The sequence below is a fragment of the Rhipicephalus sanguineus genome, chromosome 9, assembly GCF_013339695.2.
Source record: "Rhipicephalus sanguineus isolate Rsan-2018 chromosome 9, BIME_Rsan_1.4, whole genome shotgun sequence".
Taxonomy (NCBI): Eukaryota; Metazoa; Arthropoda; class Arachnida; order Ixodida; family Ixodidae; genus Rhipicephalus; species Rhipicephalus sanguineus.
Window position 1 is genome coordinate 60,916,409 of NC_051184.2, and position 17,874 is coordinate 60,934,282.

Sequence of the window (17,874 nt, forward strand, 5' to 3'; positions counted from 1 at the left end):
ACCACGATATGATTATGAGAGACGCCGTAGTGGAGGGCTCCGGAAATTTCGACCACCTGGGGTTCCTTAACGTGCATCTAAATCTAGCTACACGGGCCTCAAACATTTTCGCCTCCATCAAAAATACAGGCGCCGTGGCCGGGATTCGATCCCTGCAACCTTCGGGTAAGCAGCCGAGCGCCATAATCACTAGACCACCGTGGCGGGGCATTCTGGAGTTTCGTGCACCAAGACAACAACGTGACCATGAGGCAATTTTGACTACTCGGGGGTTCTTCACCATTGACCTGGTTCTGAGCACGTGAATGTATATGCGATCTGGCAAATTGCATCACTACGATGAGCACCCCGCTTGGAGTGGATGTGCAGAGACGTCAGGGAGAGTATGTAGGCTTAAATAGCCACTTCACCCACTTTTGATGGACGTCGGCCGATATTGCATAAATAGAGCCGGGAGGCGAGCAGAGGACAGAGGTACGAAGGAGGAAGAGAGCGAAGAATCCGATTGGCCGCGGCACACGAGCGATGTCACACACTAGAGAAGGTGGACGCAAGGATGACGCAAGCCAGTGGCAAGAGCCTCATTCGCGACAGTCACATTTGCGTCAAGCGCAGCCACTTGATAGATAGCTGCTGCAATGAAGACGCAGCCAGGCTATCAGGGATAGCAGGGGTCCCCAAAAAGTTTCAACAGGGGTGCGTTGCTTAGAAGATATACCACTCTAAGGTGTCATTTGGCATTGCGGTTGGCAGCAAGATTGCCACTTCATGTCTCTGCTGATGGGCCCATGAGGTTTCATGATTCATGGACAGTGTAAAGACGTGCAGCAGCTCGCATAGAAAAGCTAAAGCTGACTTTGACTATTCTACTCAATGGTTTCCGACAAGTTACTATTGCCCCTTTGCTATCTGCTTATAGCAACTAACCTACCCTCTTTTTTTTCGAACAGTACCAGATAAATATGTGTAATGTATAAATATTTGCAATAGGTAATACTACATAAGTAAAATAAAGAAAGCTACAGCCGCCTTTAAGTTTAAAAGTCTGTCTCTCAAAAATCTCCAGTTGAAACGAAGACCACAGATGGCTGGAGTACACAAATTTGTTTCGGACACATGAGTAAGACGCTCACATTGAAACCCCATGACTCGGCATCAATATTCATCCCTTACGCCACTATCTTGAATGAAGTGCTAAAGTGCTTTCAGTGTTCTTTGATGCCCTGATTTTGATGGCCCAACATTTCGGCTAGGGGTAAAAGGCAACGTGTGTAGGGGTAAAAGGCAACGTGTGTCGGGTAAACGCAGTCCAGGTTCGTCATGCTACCTATGCGCAGTCACTGAATGGGTCACAGTAGACAATACAACTTGTCATGCTACCTATGCGCAGTCACTGAATGGGTCACAGTATACAATACAACCCCATGAAAAAGAATGGCTAAAATACTATACAATGTGTAAAGAGAGTACTGTGTACATCTACTGCCTGTCACTTCTCACATTCCTACCTAGGCAGCCTTCCAAGAAGAAGCAAGGGTAACTGAAGTTGTGTCAGGGGCACCTGATATGCAAATTTACAACAATAGTACCTGCCTTCAAGGTGAATGTCAATGCAAGAGCTGCTTCTCTCTTCTCGTATCTCGTTCTTTTGTTTCTCATTATCCCTTGTTACAAAGCCACGAGGGGAGAACAATAAGTCTGCGTCCTATCTATGAACTTTCACCTTGAGCCGGTGATCTCTTGTGAGTACCGTCTCGTTCACTTGCACAGAGACCTATGCAGCCGCTGTTCACGCTGCTAGCCGGGCACAGTTTCTCAGTATGAACCACGGTCTCATGCTAAAATTACTACATAGAATTACTACATAAAATTCCTACATAGATGCGAGGAATTATAGGTAGTGCTTCGTTTAACACCAAAAATTATGAGTCATACATGAACTTGTCTAATATTTTCATTACAAACTCAAACAACCTTTCAGTTGCTCATTGTAGCCGAATACACTCACTTCAATTTACTGTGTGGTAATGATTAGCTGCTTTTATACCAACGCGCTGTTTCAAAACATTAAGAACAAAACAAATAATCTTTTAGGGTATTCAAAATGCCTAGATGCGCCCAGTGTGAATCACTGGCCTGACACTGTCCAAATAAGGTGGCATGTACACACTCATGCAGCGACAAAGTCTGCATGTGCAACATACACCTAAGTAGTTGTCAACACGTAACACTCCACTGCTCTAAAGAAATGCTGTGCAACTAACATGCAACAGATGAATCACTCAGAAGAACGATCACATGCGTTGTTTAATGGAAGAAGGGCCAGGAATGGCCAAACAGTGCCATGAACATCACAAAGAATTATGAGGGGAAGCAAGGAGCTCATTTTATTGATGAAGCCAGGCTGAATCGTATAAATATACCATGTACTACCCATTATTACCACCATGGCCACAAAACTGCTATTTCACGCTGCCTTCTCGTAACTTTGTCATAAAAATGTTCAGCTTGCACATCATTTCGTGTATGAAAATCTTTTTATTGCCATTAGTTTCACGTACGGCATCAAAACACGTTGCACATGATAGTGCAGTTCAGTTCCCTGCATCAAGTGTAGGAGAGACCTGTGGTGTGGGCCACAGATCTATATTTTTGTAATATGGTAATCCTAAATGTGTGGAAGTGCACGAAGCTGCTTTTGTGAGCGTGCACGTTTCTGTGCTTCCCAGCCCTTTCAGGTCTCCCTGTCAGCCATGCAATGCTGCGAAGCGGTTGTGTCCCGACAGTCTCAGAAGCGCTAAACAATGAGTGACTGCACCACTGCACACAACAGTGCTGCTTTGCTTTTTCAAACATCCGGCCTTGCATAGTGAGAAAGGTGCAAGTGACCATTTGACAGCCAGTAATGAAATTCTGTGCACATCCCTAGAGAAACAGCTGTAACATTTATGACGGCATAGTCTCCACGACCACAGCTCCGACAAAAACAAAAAGCAAGAAACTACTTTAAATTGCTAGAACAGTACTTTGAAGCCTTGTTTCAGAGAGTGAATTTAAGACTTCAGGAGTGTGCAAATTTAAGACGGCACTAATTTGAGCAAATTGCCACTGGTTTGCATGGTTTCACATTGGTTTGATGGCCACAATGTTGCAATGTTCAGCACACGGTTAATGGTTTCATTTCCAATGGGGATGAATCCCAATAACAGTTTATCATTAATGCACTAATGCAGAGTGCCAAATCCCAGTTCTTTCTACGCTGGCTTGCAGACATCCCCTGTGGAATTTATAAAGAGGCCACATGCAGCTTTGAAATGCAAAGCAGTATCAATCATTTATTGGCTTCTTCATCACCAGCTCAAAAAGCACAATATCATATCATATCATATCATATTAACAGAGCCAATAGCAATGCTGATGAGCTAACGCTGCAATGACAGGCACAAGCAATTTCGAAATCTTTCAGTTGTCTTGCACTCTATTTTCATTACCTTTGTACCTGCCAATAAAATATTTCTATTAATGCAAAAGAAAACCTACATTAACCATTCGTATGAAATATCTATTAATCAGTTAATTTGTACATATGTCAAACTGCAGTGCATAATTAATATCCCTGCACTTTTGTTACAAGACAGCTACAATGCCTGCAAAACTACTGCTAAATTCTTCTACTAATCAAGAGACCTGGCATTGCAATTGTTTGCACTGCATCTGATACATTCATGTACATACAACAGCCTACGTGAAGTTTACAAATTAATTCTAAAGTTTGTTCACGACTGCAGTGTTGTACCTTGAAGAGCGGGAATATTAGAAAATTCATTGAAATGAAAACCATCCAGACGTACAAGAAGAAGACACAAATCTCAGCGTCTCATTTCTTTCAACGTACAACTTAGGCATTGCACTGAGAGTCTACCTTGAGCACCACTTCAACCCTACCGTGAAACGGATCTAGGTGCAAAGGTACCTGAACCTCAAAAGGATCTCTCGTGCAAAGTGTGTGACGTCCGAGAGATCAGAAATAGGCGAGCGCCGTTTTCTTGGCGTGAGCCGCCCCGGAGCAGCGTCGTCGCGCAAGAACAATTCTGAGATAAGGGCGCCGTTCCCGAGCGCACAATCTATCGGCGACCGCTGCACAAGTGTTTTCCCAGAACAACTTGAGCGATGTTGCACACGAAGCATGGGGCGGTCCTTGATAAAACGGGGCATGCCACGAGTATCAGTTTGGCCTAGCGGCCTCGAGCACGTGGTCAAGAAACGCAAAAGAGGGCAATATTCAAGCAGCACACGATGAAAAAAAGGAAAGCCGTCCACACCGTCGGACCTGAATGTTAAGAGTGGATCCTATTGACGGGCACAACTTGCATCTTTCAACATTGTTTCAATGTAGGTCATCTAAAATATGCTTCTAAAAAATGTTTTACGCAAACATATAAAGGTTGGCGCTGTGCATATATATGCAGCAGCATCATTGGATTAAGTGTAACAAGCGTCGAAAGCTGGGCGAGTTGGTAAGGTTTCATCTTCTAGCAAACTGCGCGGCAGACGGGACACAAAGAAGGAACAAAAGAGACAGACGAGCGCAGACTCACAACTGACTTTATTGTAAAAGTAGTCGACCTATATATAGTGTCCAGCAAAAGACAACGTGGATTACACTGAATGATGACACTGTTCCTATTGCCAAATTGGAAAGACTACATTTACGAACAATCGTGGACACTCGCAATCATTCAGCCAACATTAGTGCCTTTTAGTCAACACTAGCCGTAATTTAGCCAACAGAAGTCAGTTAACCAGTGCTAAAAGCATGTGAGTAAATACAGTATGCTGCTGCTAATATGCGAGTGAGTACGGGAGGGTCAGCACACCTGCCAGTGGTCAATGTACATCGTCCACTGCTTCAGAGAAATCGCAGCAGGGTATGCTAAGGTATGCTCTCGCATATAAAAACAAATCAGGCATCCCGAAACAAGAGACAGGTTGCGTGGGATGTTTTAATCGGGTGCTCCGAGATAATTTCAACCCCCTGGTGTTCTTCGACATAAACTTGACCTAAGAATGCGAGCGCTGTCAGCAACCACCGTTAGAATGCAATCTTGTGTTTGGATTCTTACAGTGGTGGTTGATTGTATATTGTAGTCACAAAGGCCCTACAGCTAGAGTCGCAGCATGAATGGTTTTCTGGTGGCACAGCTGGTTCTTGTATCAATTTAGCCGGAATATGCAGCACTGAGTGAAAAGCAAATCACACCACGGGAGGATGCCTACCAATTTCTTTCCTGAAGAATGTACATTTACAATAAAATAAAAAAACATAAATTAAGCCAATACCATTACCCTACAGAGGAGCCAGATTTGACGTAGACTTATAGAAGTTAGGGGAGGGGGGAGTCCAGTATCTTCATGTTATGAGCTGTGACAAGTGGAACCAATGATCTCCGACCAAGTATTCTCGTTGAATAAACCTTATAATTTCCATGTAGAAAACTATGATACATTTTCTGTGAGAATTCTGCTAAAAGATTATCTCAGACAGTTTCCTCACGAGTAGTATGTTACAGCATCATTCATAACAAATGGTAAAATTTCCTGTGGGAATCATTTTCTATCAAACATTGCAGGATTGACAGGAGTTGTTTTCTACAAACTAAAGATTTAAGTACTACGTACTGGATGGAAAGCTTGAAATTATGTGATCTCTTTTAATTTAGTGGCCTTTTCACATCCTTCACAATCTACTGCCATCGCTTCTTCCAAATGATGCATCTTTGATGCCCTAGTGGCTTCCAAGCAATCGGAACACTGCTAATGGATTTTTGCAGCCTGACGCCTGCACAATACTTCAGCCTGATAACGCCATCTTTTCACCATGGAAACGATCACTTCCTCTTCAGACATAACTGCCCTGTTGCAAAAGTGACGTCCTTGGCAACATGACTAGGAAAACTCCTCACAGCCTCCTCAACTTGTCAAGTTGAGGAGGCTGTGTCGTGATGTCTCACGAGGTTGATGTAGTCACATCCATCTGCCTTCTCATCGCCTGTTGACCTACTTTTTTTCCCCTTCACCTCCCTCTCTCTTCTCCAGACGTTTCTGATGACAGCCCACAACACCTAGCGCCCTTTAATGATCCCTGTAATGCTATCGCATTAAATTAGTGCGAAAGTTAGCGAGCTCGCGCCTTGCTTTGGAGTTTTCCATGTCGCCTTTCCCGGTAATCGTCGAATCTACGTGTGCATAAATCCCTTTTGAGACTTGGACGTTTTGGCTGAAACTCAAAATCTACACAAAGGAGGAAAGGTGTAAAGTGAGAGCACATTTTCCCCTGACCTGCATTGCACGAAACATGAAAAAATTGACAGCCACACTGTGTGCAGCATTTGCATCTAGAAAACCAAAACTGATCTGCGAACGAGAGCAACTGTCTCGCCTTTAACATATGCCCATGAGCGAAACCTTGTCTATGATTTACTGCAGGAAGAGTACGAAGCAAAAGGGTTTTCAAAGCCACAACCTTCGCGGACAACTAGGAACATGAGCGGCCAAGAAGTGTAATGTCTAGTGTAACAGATTGGCCTGCGCGACCAGTGGTGTTCACAGAGCCTCGATGCTGAGGACGTGGTAACAGGGCGTTGCCGTACCTATCGCAACTGCGAGTGCGCCTACTGCCTCGTCGACTAACTTCAGTGGCTGGCAGCACATAGGCTTAGAGTACAGGTGCACTCGAAAGTAAACGAAGCACTGGCTTGCCTACATTTGCGTACAGGCACTGTGACAACAGCTGATGCTGTGCTATTCTGAGCTGGCAACTGGCGAACGTGCACAAGTGGTGATAGGCAGAAGAAGAAAAGAATAAGAGGAAGCCCATTGGCCTGGTTCGGCTAGCAATGTCGTCCCCTCACTCGCTGCCCACGTGCGAAAAGTGGCTGTACCTGGCACTGCCTTGTTACCTAGGCAACTCGTGCACAACGGGGCAAAAGAATGTATAGATAAGGCGCCCGACGCACTGCAAAGTCTGGCGGAAGTCGTGTCTCACGTTTTACACTCGTTCGTGGGGCAAAAAAATAACGGCTCTGCACAAACAGTTATCTCTGACATGACCTCGGTCGGTGCAATGTAAAGTGTGGAGGCACGCCTCACTGGGAGCAACGCTCGTGAAACATTTTGCCATATGGTGCAGCTAGGTGCAATCAAAAGGCATCTGCTGGGATTCATTGATATCATTTAATTTGAAATCGACCTGCTTGCAGAATTTCATTTTCGCTTCTTGGCAATATAACCCCTTTCCGTCAAGTATAGAAACCTCTGGGTAGTGACCCTTGCGGTCGAAATTTCATGATAACCGGAGTCGAAGACAAAACCTTTTTGAGATAAGGGGTGAAAAACGCATGGCGTTGACACGTAGAGAGGAGGAAATTTTGACTTCAACGATACTTCAAGATATCAGAGTTTGACGTAATGGGGGTAATTCTGTACGAGAGTACACAGAGAGATGTGTTGTTAGCCCTTTGCAAAACGGTGTCCTCATTTGGAGATGCAAGTTGCATTTGCCATTTCTGTGCACAATAGGTAAGGAAGAGACCGCAACCACTGAGCTAATGGTAAATTAAGTATATTATTGTTGCCTAAAGTTCCTTTATATCGCTTCTGGTTGCAATATTTTGTGACACACGATCGCTTTGGTGAATACAGTGCTGCGTTTAACGAGACGTTGGAAGTGGGGCATTTCAGCAGGAATTTCAAAATATTTTTTTTTTACGTTTTTTGAAATGCTCGCTGCCAGCAGATAACTATCCCATGTAATTTGAGTGGGTTGCTGAATTTAAGTTCATGATGAAGTATAGCATGACCGACTGTACAATAATCAGATAAGTATTTATGTAGTAATTACAATGAATCACTGTAAAATGCACTAATTAAATATAACACCTCCACTTGCTTTAAATATGGTCGCCAGAACTTTGGCATCAATTATGTAAATCGCATGAAGTCGACCATAATGCGTGTCGCAAAGAGTTAATAATTAGAGAAGCCAGCTTTTCATTGCCTGCCATTTATCTGACCATATGCTGCATTACGCTGCTGAGGACAGTGATAGTTATTGTGTCGTTATCGGAGACCTCGTTGGTTGCAAGCACTGCAGTCCCAGATAAGGTGCTCATACGGGGTGCCTTATTTTTAACATGAAGAGAAAATTTTTAAATTGCTTGTTGCATGCAACGTAACAATGCAATGTTCTACTCGTTCAACGGGAATTAATCTAAGAGGCAGGCATTATTTTCACAAGAAATTGAAACGCGTAATCACCTCAATACTAGTGCAAAAAGCTGCTTATTAATGTTTACATTAATCACACTACAGCATGCGCCGCAATTAACAAACTGTAGCCCGTAAGTAGAAAAAGCCCATCCACTGGGCACGAATAATGAGGATGGCACCACTTTCCGAGATGTGCTTTCTCACAACGTGTGACACAATACCTTCGTGTTGCAGTTATTTTCTAGGTTAGGTGTTAGAAAAACGTTTTTGTTGTAAGAGCATTTCTTGGAACAAGAATGCATTTTCACCACAACTTTGATTATGTTCATCTAAAAACTAGTGCGGGTATAAAAATTCTTTTTAAAGGGCTACATGCCTTAAGGACTCCCTGGTTTCAATGTGTAAAGTTCAATATGCACCCTAACGTGACTGGTTAGAAAAGTTTATAAGTAACATTTTCTTAGTTCGTCAATTGTTCATTTTGATTTCTCGTGCAAGCAATGTCCATAACTTCGGGTAATCCAGCAGAATAAGTGTATTGAAATTATATGCTGCAGTTCATTTCTTTTTTAATTATGTTAATATCTTAAAAAGACACCTGTTATAGCATACAACTTTTATTCAAAAGGCAGTTCAGTAACTGCCCCTCTGTCATGCATAGCTAAATAAATCCCAATAACATGCCCGTGTACACATAATCGGCTAATGAGTATTTTAAAACCACACGAACCTGCTCAGTACATCAGTACACGAGTACAACAGTACATGATCTAGAATGGTTTCATTATTGGTGGTGTAGCACACGTCAAGACGTACACAAGAATGCTGACAAAAGGTACAGAGTATACCATGTTTGCTTGTGCATAACCTACCACTGCACATGTCCTGCATATCCAGCCACCACACAAAGAAAATTTGGGGGAAGAAAAAAAAAAACAGACTGCCACATATTCCCTGCACATTTAAACCTCACAAATTAATGTTACAACTTCACAGAAGTGACTACTACACTAGCTATGCTCGAAGATTGTAAACACTTTATTTTCAATCGGTTCTAGTTTCATATACTGCTGCCACCTTTTACATTGCTGCGAAGCACTGCCATGAAGACAACACCTTGCAAATAAAAATTTGCATATATAACTCGCACCTTGACTTGAGCTTGTGGGGGTGCTATCACCCCCTGTTGAGTCGTCTGCACCTCATGGCGCACGTGCGTCTCGCAGATTAGCCACAGTTAGGTTTAACAGCCACCGAATGAGAGGTGGCGCTGCGATCGTGCGGAGTAAGGTGGTGCGGTGGGGCCCTGCCCTGTTGGCAAGGATAGACCAGCGCACAGAAAACAGCGGCGAGTATCTTTGTGGTTTGGCAGCGCGCGCAGGCGGACGTCTCCCACGGCGGGTCTGTGGGGACGACACCGCAGCTAATTTCCCGCAGACCCCTCGTGGTGAGTCAAACGTCGGCGACGCCGCATTCGCGGTACATTTTGTGTGTTACGTTTTCTGTCTGTTGCATTGGCATTGTATAGGGAACCCAAGCTCAAGTTTGCGGCGCGACGACAGCGCCGCGCTGCGGCTCTGTCGGAAAGCTCTGAACCTTAGCGCGGCCGACTCAGCCCCTTTCACGGTAGCAGTAGCGCACATGCGCACGCGTCCTTCTGTCGGTGCAGGTGACTGGGTCAGCTCGGCACGTTGAACCGAGAGGCTTGCTGTGCGAAACTGCGCATTTCCGCGATGGCAGAAGCGACCCCACGAAAGTGGACGTGAGGTCCGAAGTATTCCTGTGTCGTGGGCTGCAACAACAGTGCAGACAACACCAAGGCACGCGATTTACGTGTGAAACTGTATTGTTTCCTGGTCGTGTCGCACGAGAAATAAAGGCGGCAAGCGTGGATAGCTGACAGCGCTGTCTCGCCTTCTATTTTGGTTGTTTGAGTTCATCGCTTTCGTTCGTTTCGACTACATGAATAGGTAAGTAACGCGGCGCATGCACGCAGCGACTACAGTAATGATTACACACTGTCTTCTCGCATTGTGAAAGTCCAGTTACGGTTGTACGTTAAACAACTGTGTTTTGATTCCCCGTGTTCGTGAGACCTACCCGTCGTTGTTGAACGTTCACACTCGCGCTATACCGTTAGCGTTGCGCGGTTGGTTGAATTCAACTGAACTCTGCACATTGTCAGAAGTTCGGAGCCTGCAATTCACGCGTCGGGAAGGCTGCTTTATCACGCCGGAACGGACGTCCGTGCATTTTCAGCATGCTTTGACATCATTCTGCAGGTTTGCTTTGTTTTTGTCACTTTATTAGTGTGATATATATTTAAGCCGCTAAATACAACTGGCACTTAATACATGCTTTGCAATTGCAACCTTGAAGTAACCTTCTATCACCTTCTGACTTTGTGCGATTTTGTAGCCGCGTTTGCGCAGCAGGTTTTATACGCCTGTCAAGTCAATATAAAAAGAGACTGCAAGCATGACACTAGAGCCGAAAAAACGAGGCGCGCAGTTCATCTTGCTTCACAGTGGTTAAAGCTCAGCTAGCTGCCTCGTGTCTTAATCGGCTGGTGATTCTCCAGCGGCACGGAGGACTTGACTCTAACCTTCTCAGGAAACAAGGCCATGGCCGTGTAATTTTTTTTTTCGCACGCCGCAAACGTTTGTTCACGAAAGTACACGGCTGCTACTGTGAAGCATGCCATTTCAAAACAACAATCATATGATTCGTAGTCCACACCGCAGAACATCCATAGCATGTACGACTTCGTTTCGGAGTGCATGTGGACCATTATTCATCTTTAACATGACAGAATGAGACTTACATCGAGGTATAAGTCCTACACGGTGTAATCGCGACTTGGGAAATGCATTTCGCTTTGAGTCGGGCGTCGCTGTCGTCGATCATCTGCTCTTCACCGTTAACGTGATTGACGAGCCTTTCTCCTTTTATCAAGTTCGCTTTTCGGAGGTGCCTATCCAGCTGTGAGATCTTTTTGAACCCGCATTGCAGGCAGTACATTGTGAGGCACCGCGAGAGCTCTGCACGTGGTGGTGGTAGTGGTTTGGAGAGGAAAAGGCACCTAATTTCTGCAGCCCGGTCGGGAGCACGGCGCAGCGCCTGAGCTCTGCACGTGCACAGAAGCGAGCGGCAACACGGTGGAGAGAAGGGAAAACGCTCGCTGCTTACACCCCAGTTTCTCTTTTTCTGCCAGAGATGGCGCTGCCTGTCAAGAGCAGCAGCGCCGCTAAGCGTTGCTTGGGAAGCCTATAAGGTTACTTAGAGCATTACTAGTTGTGTATTAGATTTGGCTGGCAAGCTCGTTGATGTAAAAGCAGTGTTTAGTTTCTGTCGGGCAACAACACGTGGTTGTGGCCCGACAGTATGAACTATGTCCGTGTGTTCTGAGAGCGGTGCTCTCTCTTCAGACTTCACAAGCTCCCAATTTTCTGTGGCTTTTGTGAGAATTACGTGCGAGAAAATACGGTATAGTCAAATAGAAACTTGTGCACTGCCCATCACCAAGATTCAAAACTCGGCTTCATGCGACAATCTTTGTTTGGGAGCCAGATGCGACAGCCAATGGGCTACCACGCTACATTAGTTATTGGCAATCGGCCTCGTGCATCGGTATGGTGGCGCCACCGCTCGGCTCAGGCGGTTGTACCCTCTCACAAACCCCCATAGGATCCCATGCATTTTCAATGAAGTTTGCGATTCCGTTGCGCAAAAACAAACTAGCGCCATCTCTCGACAATACGCCACACCGACGACGCAACACGTCCTCTTGCTTCCACCGACTGGCCATGCTCCAAGCTAACTCCTTTCTCCACTTTCTTTTATTTCTTTCGGTGGCCGTGAGAGCGCGCGCTCTGCACTGTGCAGTAGCGCACCCGACAAGACCGGCTGGGCTCGTCGCTTTCGTCGCGTCTTCCTTGAACGTTGCAACGTTAATATTGTGTTAAGGCGGTGGCCACACGTCGGACGATGAGCCCTGATTTCGTTCAGCTGCCATCTCATCAACAGCAATGTTTCAGACGCCTCAGCTGTGCACTTTTGTCCGTTGGTTGCTGGACAAGATGGCCTTCTGCAAGACCGCGTTTTTCCAAGTCAGCTGTGTGTGTAGTTCTCGGCGTCGTAGCAGTTTGATGACGCGAGGACGTCAACTGGTGCTACATCGTGGGAACCGCTGAAGTGACTGCAAGCTTGACGACATTGTGCCAGGATATTCTAGCGTACTGTACGCGCACGATTGTGCTACACTTAAAATACCGCGCTTGGCCTCGCGCGTCAACCTGGTACGCCTGTGTGCAACAAGTGTGTTGTTATCGTTGTTGCGTCGGTTAATATTGAATTGCAATTGGAATACCGTTTTTGCAAAGTTAAGTGAAGCTGTAAGTAGTTGCCCTTCTATATGCTCACTACTCCACGAACATTACCTCTAGAATCGCATTTTATGTTGAGCTGCAAGTACCAAAGGAGAATCTAGCATACGAGATACATTACACGCGTGCGCATTTCCTGTATAAATCTGAGTAATGCCACGCGTGCAGTAAAAGCTCGTTAATTCGACTCTCGTTAATTCGGAAAATCGGTTAATTCGGACACGTCATCTGGTCCCTGTAAATATACGCATCACTCTATGAGACTGGGCGCTCGTTATTTCGGACAGATTTGACCGCAAATCGGATAATTCGGCGACTTTAGGGCCGCTGGCGAGGCTCGAAAACGAAAAAAGAACAATTCGGAACAAAAGTGAAGCTCAAACGCAGCATCGCCATGGACATCAATTATCGACTTGGCTTGGATTGAGACTGGTTGAACGCCTTTTTTTCGCGTGTGGGTTTTGTTGCTTTGTTCCCGTTGGTGTGCTGCATCGTTGATCGCCGATTTATCGAGGAACGTTTCAGTACGGCTCCTTTAGCTTGATCGTTGCTGGTGCTTTTGTGCTGACTTCTCGTGCGACCGCACTCTCCGCCGATGGCAACGCCGGCGAAGCGGCCCAAGTACGAGGCCAAGGACTTCACCACCAAAGTAGAAATTTTGCGTGCTCTGAATAACGGGCTCTCCCGACAAGAAGTGATGAAGAGTGATGAAAGAGGATCCTTCAATCGGCGGCAAGAAGCAAGGAACGAGTAACCGTACTTCTAATCCCCCAACGTGACGGGAACAGAGCGCTTGCCGCTTCTCGTTATCGGGAAGGTTCAAAAGCCACGCTGCTTCAAGAACATCAACAATCTTCCCGTGGATTACCGTGCCAACCGAAAAGCGTGGATGACGGGTGAAACTTTTGCGGTACTGCAGACATCATGCGAGCTGCTGAGCACCTTGAAGGGCTCAGAAAAATTGTGTCCGCGCAAATTTCTGCTCGAAAACAGACAAGCATCCGCGATTACTTTAAGTAAAGGTATGTTGAAAAAACTCGTGCATTTATTGTGTTTATTTCGGCCATTTGATAATTCGGACATTCGGTTAATTCGGACATTTTTTCCGGTCCCTAGAAATCCGAATTAACGAGCTTTTACTGTATACGTCTGAGTAATGCCATGCTCAATTTAAAGCGCATGTGTTAGAGGATTGTGGCTTCAATGGTGAAAGTGATTAGATATTCCGAAATATGTGATTGTAATGCAGTTAGATCTTTCTCATATGGTTAACGCGGTCTGTGAACAAAAAAAAAACGCTGTGTGAATGTTTGTTGGTCATTTGCTAAAGTACTTTCACGCATTATTATGCAGCTATGTGACGGCTGTTAAAACGTTGAGCAAGTTAGATTTTGGTTTTCTTGGCCTAGTTGAGTGCTACGAGTTTTGGGCGAAGATAAAAACGCGTGTCTTACGTGCGTTTCTTAAGCAGGCATACAGCCGTAATAGTCATTGTTGTACTGTTTAGGGTGTTCAATAAAACAAGAATGCTGTTTTGTACTGCAACAGTTTTTATTTCATCTACATGTGTTAACAGATCACGCAAACAACTTGGACACATGCACGTAAGAAACGTACGCAGTGCATCGCGCGCACGCATAAAAAGCGGGCCTGTCATTTTAAACAAATAATATAGAACAATCGACGTAACAGACGGCATGGTTGTCTAGTGGAGCAGCGTCGGCAGTACAAATATCAAACAAGAATGAAAAATGAATAGAAAAACGGCGAGTAACGGGCGCTTTGCCCACGGCTTCTATGAGCCGCGCGTATCCACCTTTCGCCACCGTTCGCCGTTGGTGGCGCCACCAGTACAACTGAAAGCAGCAGCGCACGAGGCGGATAGTAAGCGCAAGGTGGCATCATGCCACGTGTTTAAAAGGCCACAGCAGGCAATACTGCAGCTGACGAAGACGGCAGTGTGCATTGCCAGGTAAAAGTTGTTCTTGAGAACAATGCCCGCTGTGACAGCCTGCTGCTGCCATGGCAAACAAGTTTCGTGCCACAGAATCAAGGCGTGGGAGAGGGCTAGTTGGTATTCCGTATTTAAAAGATTCAGCGCAAGACGTATGCAGCAGACATAGAAGCGACAAGGCCAAGTACAGACTTCCAACTGTAGTTTACAGTATAGACCGCTTAGTATAACATAAGTCGCCGGAGTCACGAATTTTGCACTATAAGCGGTACTGCACTATAACCAAAACAACCTTCTTCAAAGGCTGCACTTGCACAATACGTGTTGAGCATGTAGCCTCGCGTGTCCGATAATCGACACATGCTATTCGGGGTGCTTACAACCATTTAAATTTCCGAATGTTCAAAAATTAACCGCCAAAGACCCGCATTGCCAATGAAATGAACAATGGGGAAAAAAGCAAACAAAACAAAGTGCCATCGTAGAAATTCGCCGACTACGCCTCAGGCCACCTCGAGGTATGCGCATTACACAGAAACCATGTCGAATCGCGACCGAAATTTCGCGTGCTGAACGGTACCGATTGTTCGATTTCATGGGTGCGCACCCAATGTCCAAGACATTGCAATCGAATCGGGAACCACCATTCGAGAGTTGCATGTGCCAACCATGCCCTAGTTTTCATTAACGATATGATTCCCTTCCCTTCAAGTGCAGCCATCGCAAAGAGTTTCGTTAATTCCGCACCAAACCGCAGCTTTCATCACCCGCGACCGCTACCGAAAAGCAACCAACGCTGATTAGGCCTAGCCTGCGGTTCACCATGTTATCGTGGGAAGTTTGTCCAAGACAACATGAAGATCGGACGTCGAAAAGATCGCACTCAAGCACTAACCCAAGAACAGCGCACGTGATATGAAGTTTGTGTTCGCAGCCGGGAGATCAACAGCGACAAAAGCCCACCAAGCTCGTTTAAGTCCGCGCACTGGCAGAAAAGGCGAAAGCTCGCGTCATGAAGCCGTAAAACTTTTCAATTTGTGGACGAGGTAGCAAACACGATATCTGTAGCAAGCGTGATAATGACGACGCTTTTCCTGACAGGAAACCTCCGTTGAGAACCGCACTCGCTACCGCGTTTGTCAGAAATATTTTTCCACAACCGCATTATATACGGTATTTCATCTTGGGGGACTGCACAATAAGCGGTATGCGTATACATGGGGTTCTATGGGAGGGTAAACGGGAGTCGAAAAAGACCGCATTGTAACCGGTCCTGCACTTTATGCGGTTACGTTATAAGTGGTCTGCACTGTATTACAGCAACACACAAATGTATATCTTACACGCATGATAACATCTACATCTGTCAATGCAAGCGAGCGGTAAAACAAACTCATCCCAAAATGTGAGGGCAATTAAAATGGACAACCGAACATGAATGTTCACACAAAAGCAAGAAATGAATGCAACCGGCACACACGCTTAATTGTAATGACGGCAACTTCCCACATTTGTGCACACGTTGCCTGCATCATATTTTAAAACGTACATAACCGGACTGTTCGAGTATTCATTTTTCATTGTGAACAGGGCTCCCTTGCGGTAGCCGAAACGTCTTACTTTTAAAAATGTGAACATTCGTGGTCAGTTGTCCATTTTGATTGTCCTCATGTCTTTTACCAGACCGGGTTTCCGTCCCAACTCTCAACTTCATCCCAAAATACATGCAAGCTATCATACTTGAATTCACCTGCGCGTGATGTTCTCTCGTAGTATGACAACATTTTGTGATGAGTTTGTGTTATCTCTCTGTAGCATCAACAGATGTAGATGTGATAACGTGTGTAAGATATATATTTATGCGTTACCGTGCTACAGAAACTGCAAAGTTTTCCATTTTTTTCTCACTCTCATTTGTAAGGTCCAACAACGCAATCTGATAAGCCACCGAAGACATGCCTAACCTCTGTGCAGCCAACCCCCTAAGAACACGAGGGTCAAGAGGATCACTCACGGCTTTTGGGATCTCGGTGTACTGCTTTCCGTCCAGGTAGGAGCTGGAGACGGGGCAGTTGACCACGACGCCACACTGCGGTTCTACCCAGCACTCGGTGACCAACTGCAGCTCGCCGTCTGCCTCAGCCGTCTCCATCTCGTTGTCCTCGTCATCCGAGAGGCTACAGGCAGCGAGATGTATTCATAATTATTAGTTTTATAACACAGAACTCACACAATAGACAGATACATGACATGTACATTGTCTGTTGTGTATGTTCTGCGCTATAAAGCTAATAATCACGATTTACCATCTAGCCCGAACCAACGCTTTGGAAGTATTCACCTCACGAGTAAGCCTCACCTGTAGTGGTTCTTGGCGCAAGGGCCGGATACGGCCAAAGCACCCAGGTGATTGTGGCGAGTTCAGTATGAAGTTCAGAACTGCGAAGTCTACATGTGACTCGGCTGTATAAAGGGCCTAAAAACAGCTGCCCTAGCGCACGTATAATATTGTTACGCTGAAGCGAAAACGAAGACAAAGGAAGAGGAGAACGAAGCACGTCTGTCTTTGAAGCAACTCAGTGTCGGCGCGGCAACCCTTCGTCCCTTTCATCTATTCATTCGTAAATAAACACACCCCATCGTAACAATATCATCACCGTTATCATCATCCTGACTACACTCACTGCCTATTCAGGAAAAATCTGCACTGCCATGAAGACAGGCATTAATTAAGGGAACATATTACCCCCACTTGGACTAATTTTTTTTAAATGTTGAAAAGCATGTTCTGGGGGATTATATGGGCTAAGTGTGACAAATTTTAACATGCAAAGTATTCAACCACTTTAACTTACACCCTGCTGCTATTCAAATTCTGGTACTATTTAAAGTGCTTTGAATTCACTTTGAAACAAAAAAAAAGTGAAACAAAAAAAATGACCCTCGCACAAGCCTAGTTCAAATTCTCAAAAATAATGTGTAATTCAGTTGGGTCATGATAAAAATCCTCAATTTCCTTTTAAAATGTGGTATCGTGAGCACAAAATTCACAACATTCGGCCTTCATCCTCTTCACCTGTACATAATCATCATCACTGGGAGCGTCATCTTCGTTCCGAGTCCCGGTCAGGCAGCTCCGCTGAATAAAAGGTGTCGCAACCACGACTGTGCTGCTGTCTTTCAGAGTGGTGGAGGGTGCTTTCGATCCCCAAGTCCTCTACGACGTCAAGTTCCCCCAGAGCTTCGTTCGGGTCACCGCTTGCTCCG

At 45.4% G+C, this 17,874-nt stretch overlaps 1 protein-coding gene across 1 annotated transcript in view; it reads right to left on the reverse strand.

The window, feature by feature from the left end:
* LOC119405229 (KICSTOR complex protein SZT2-like) overlaps positions 1 to 17,874 on the reverse strand; it is a 229,536-nt gene that overhangs the window by 190,433 nt on the left and 21,229 nt on the right. The window contains 1 exon segment of the mRNA XM_049419447.1: positions 16,622 to 16,784. Coding sequence (XP_049275404.1) covers positions 16,622 to 16,784 — 163 coding nt within the window.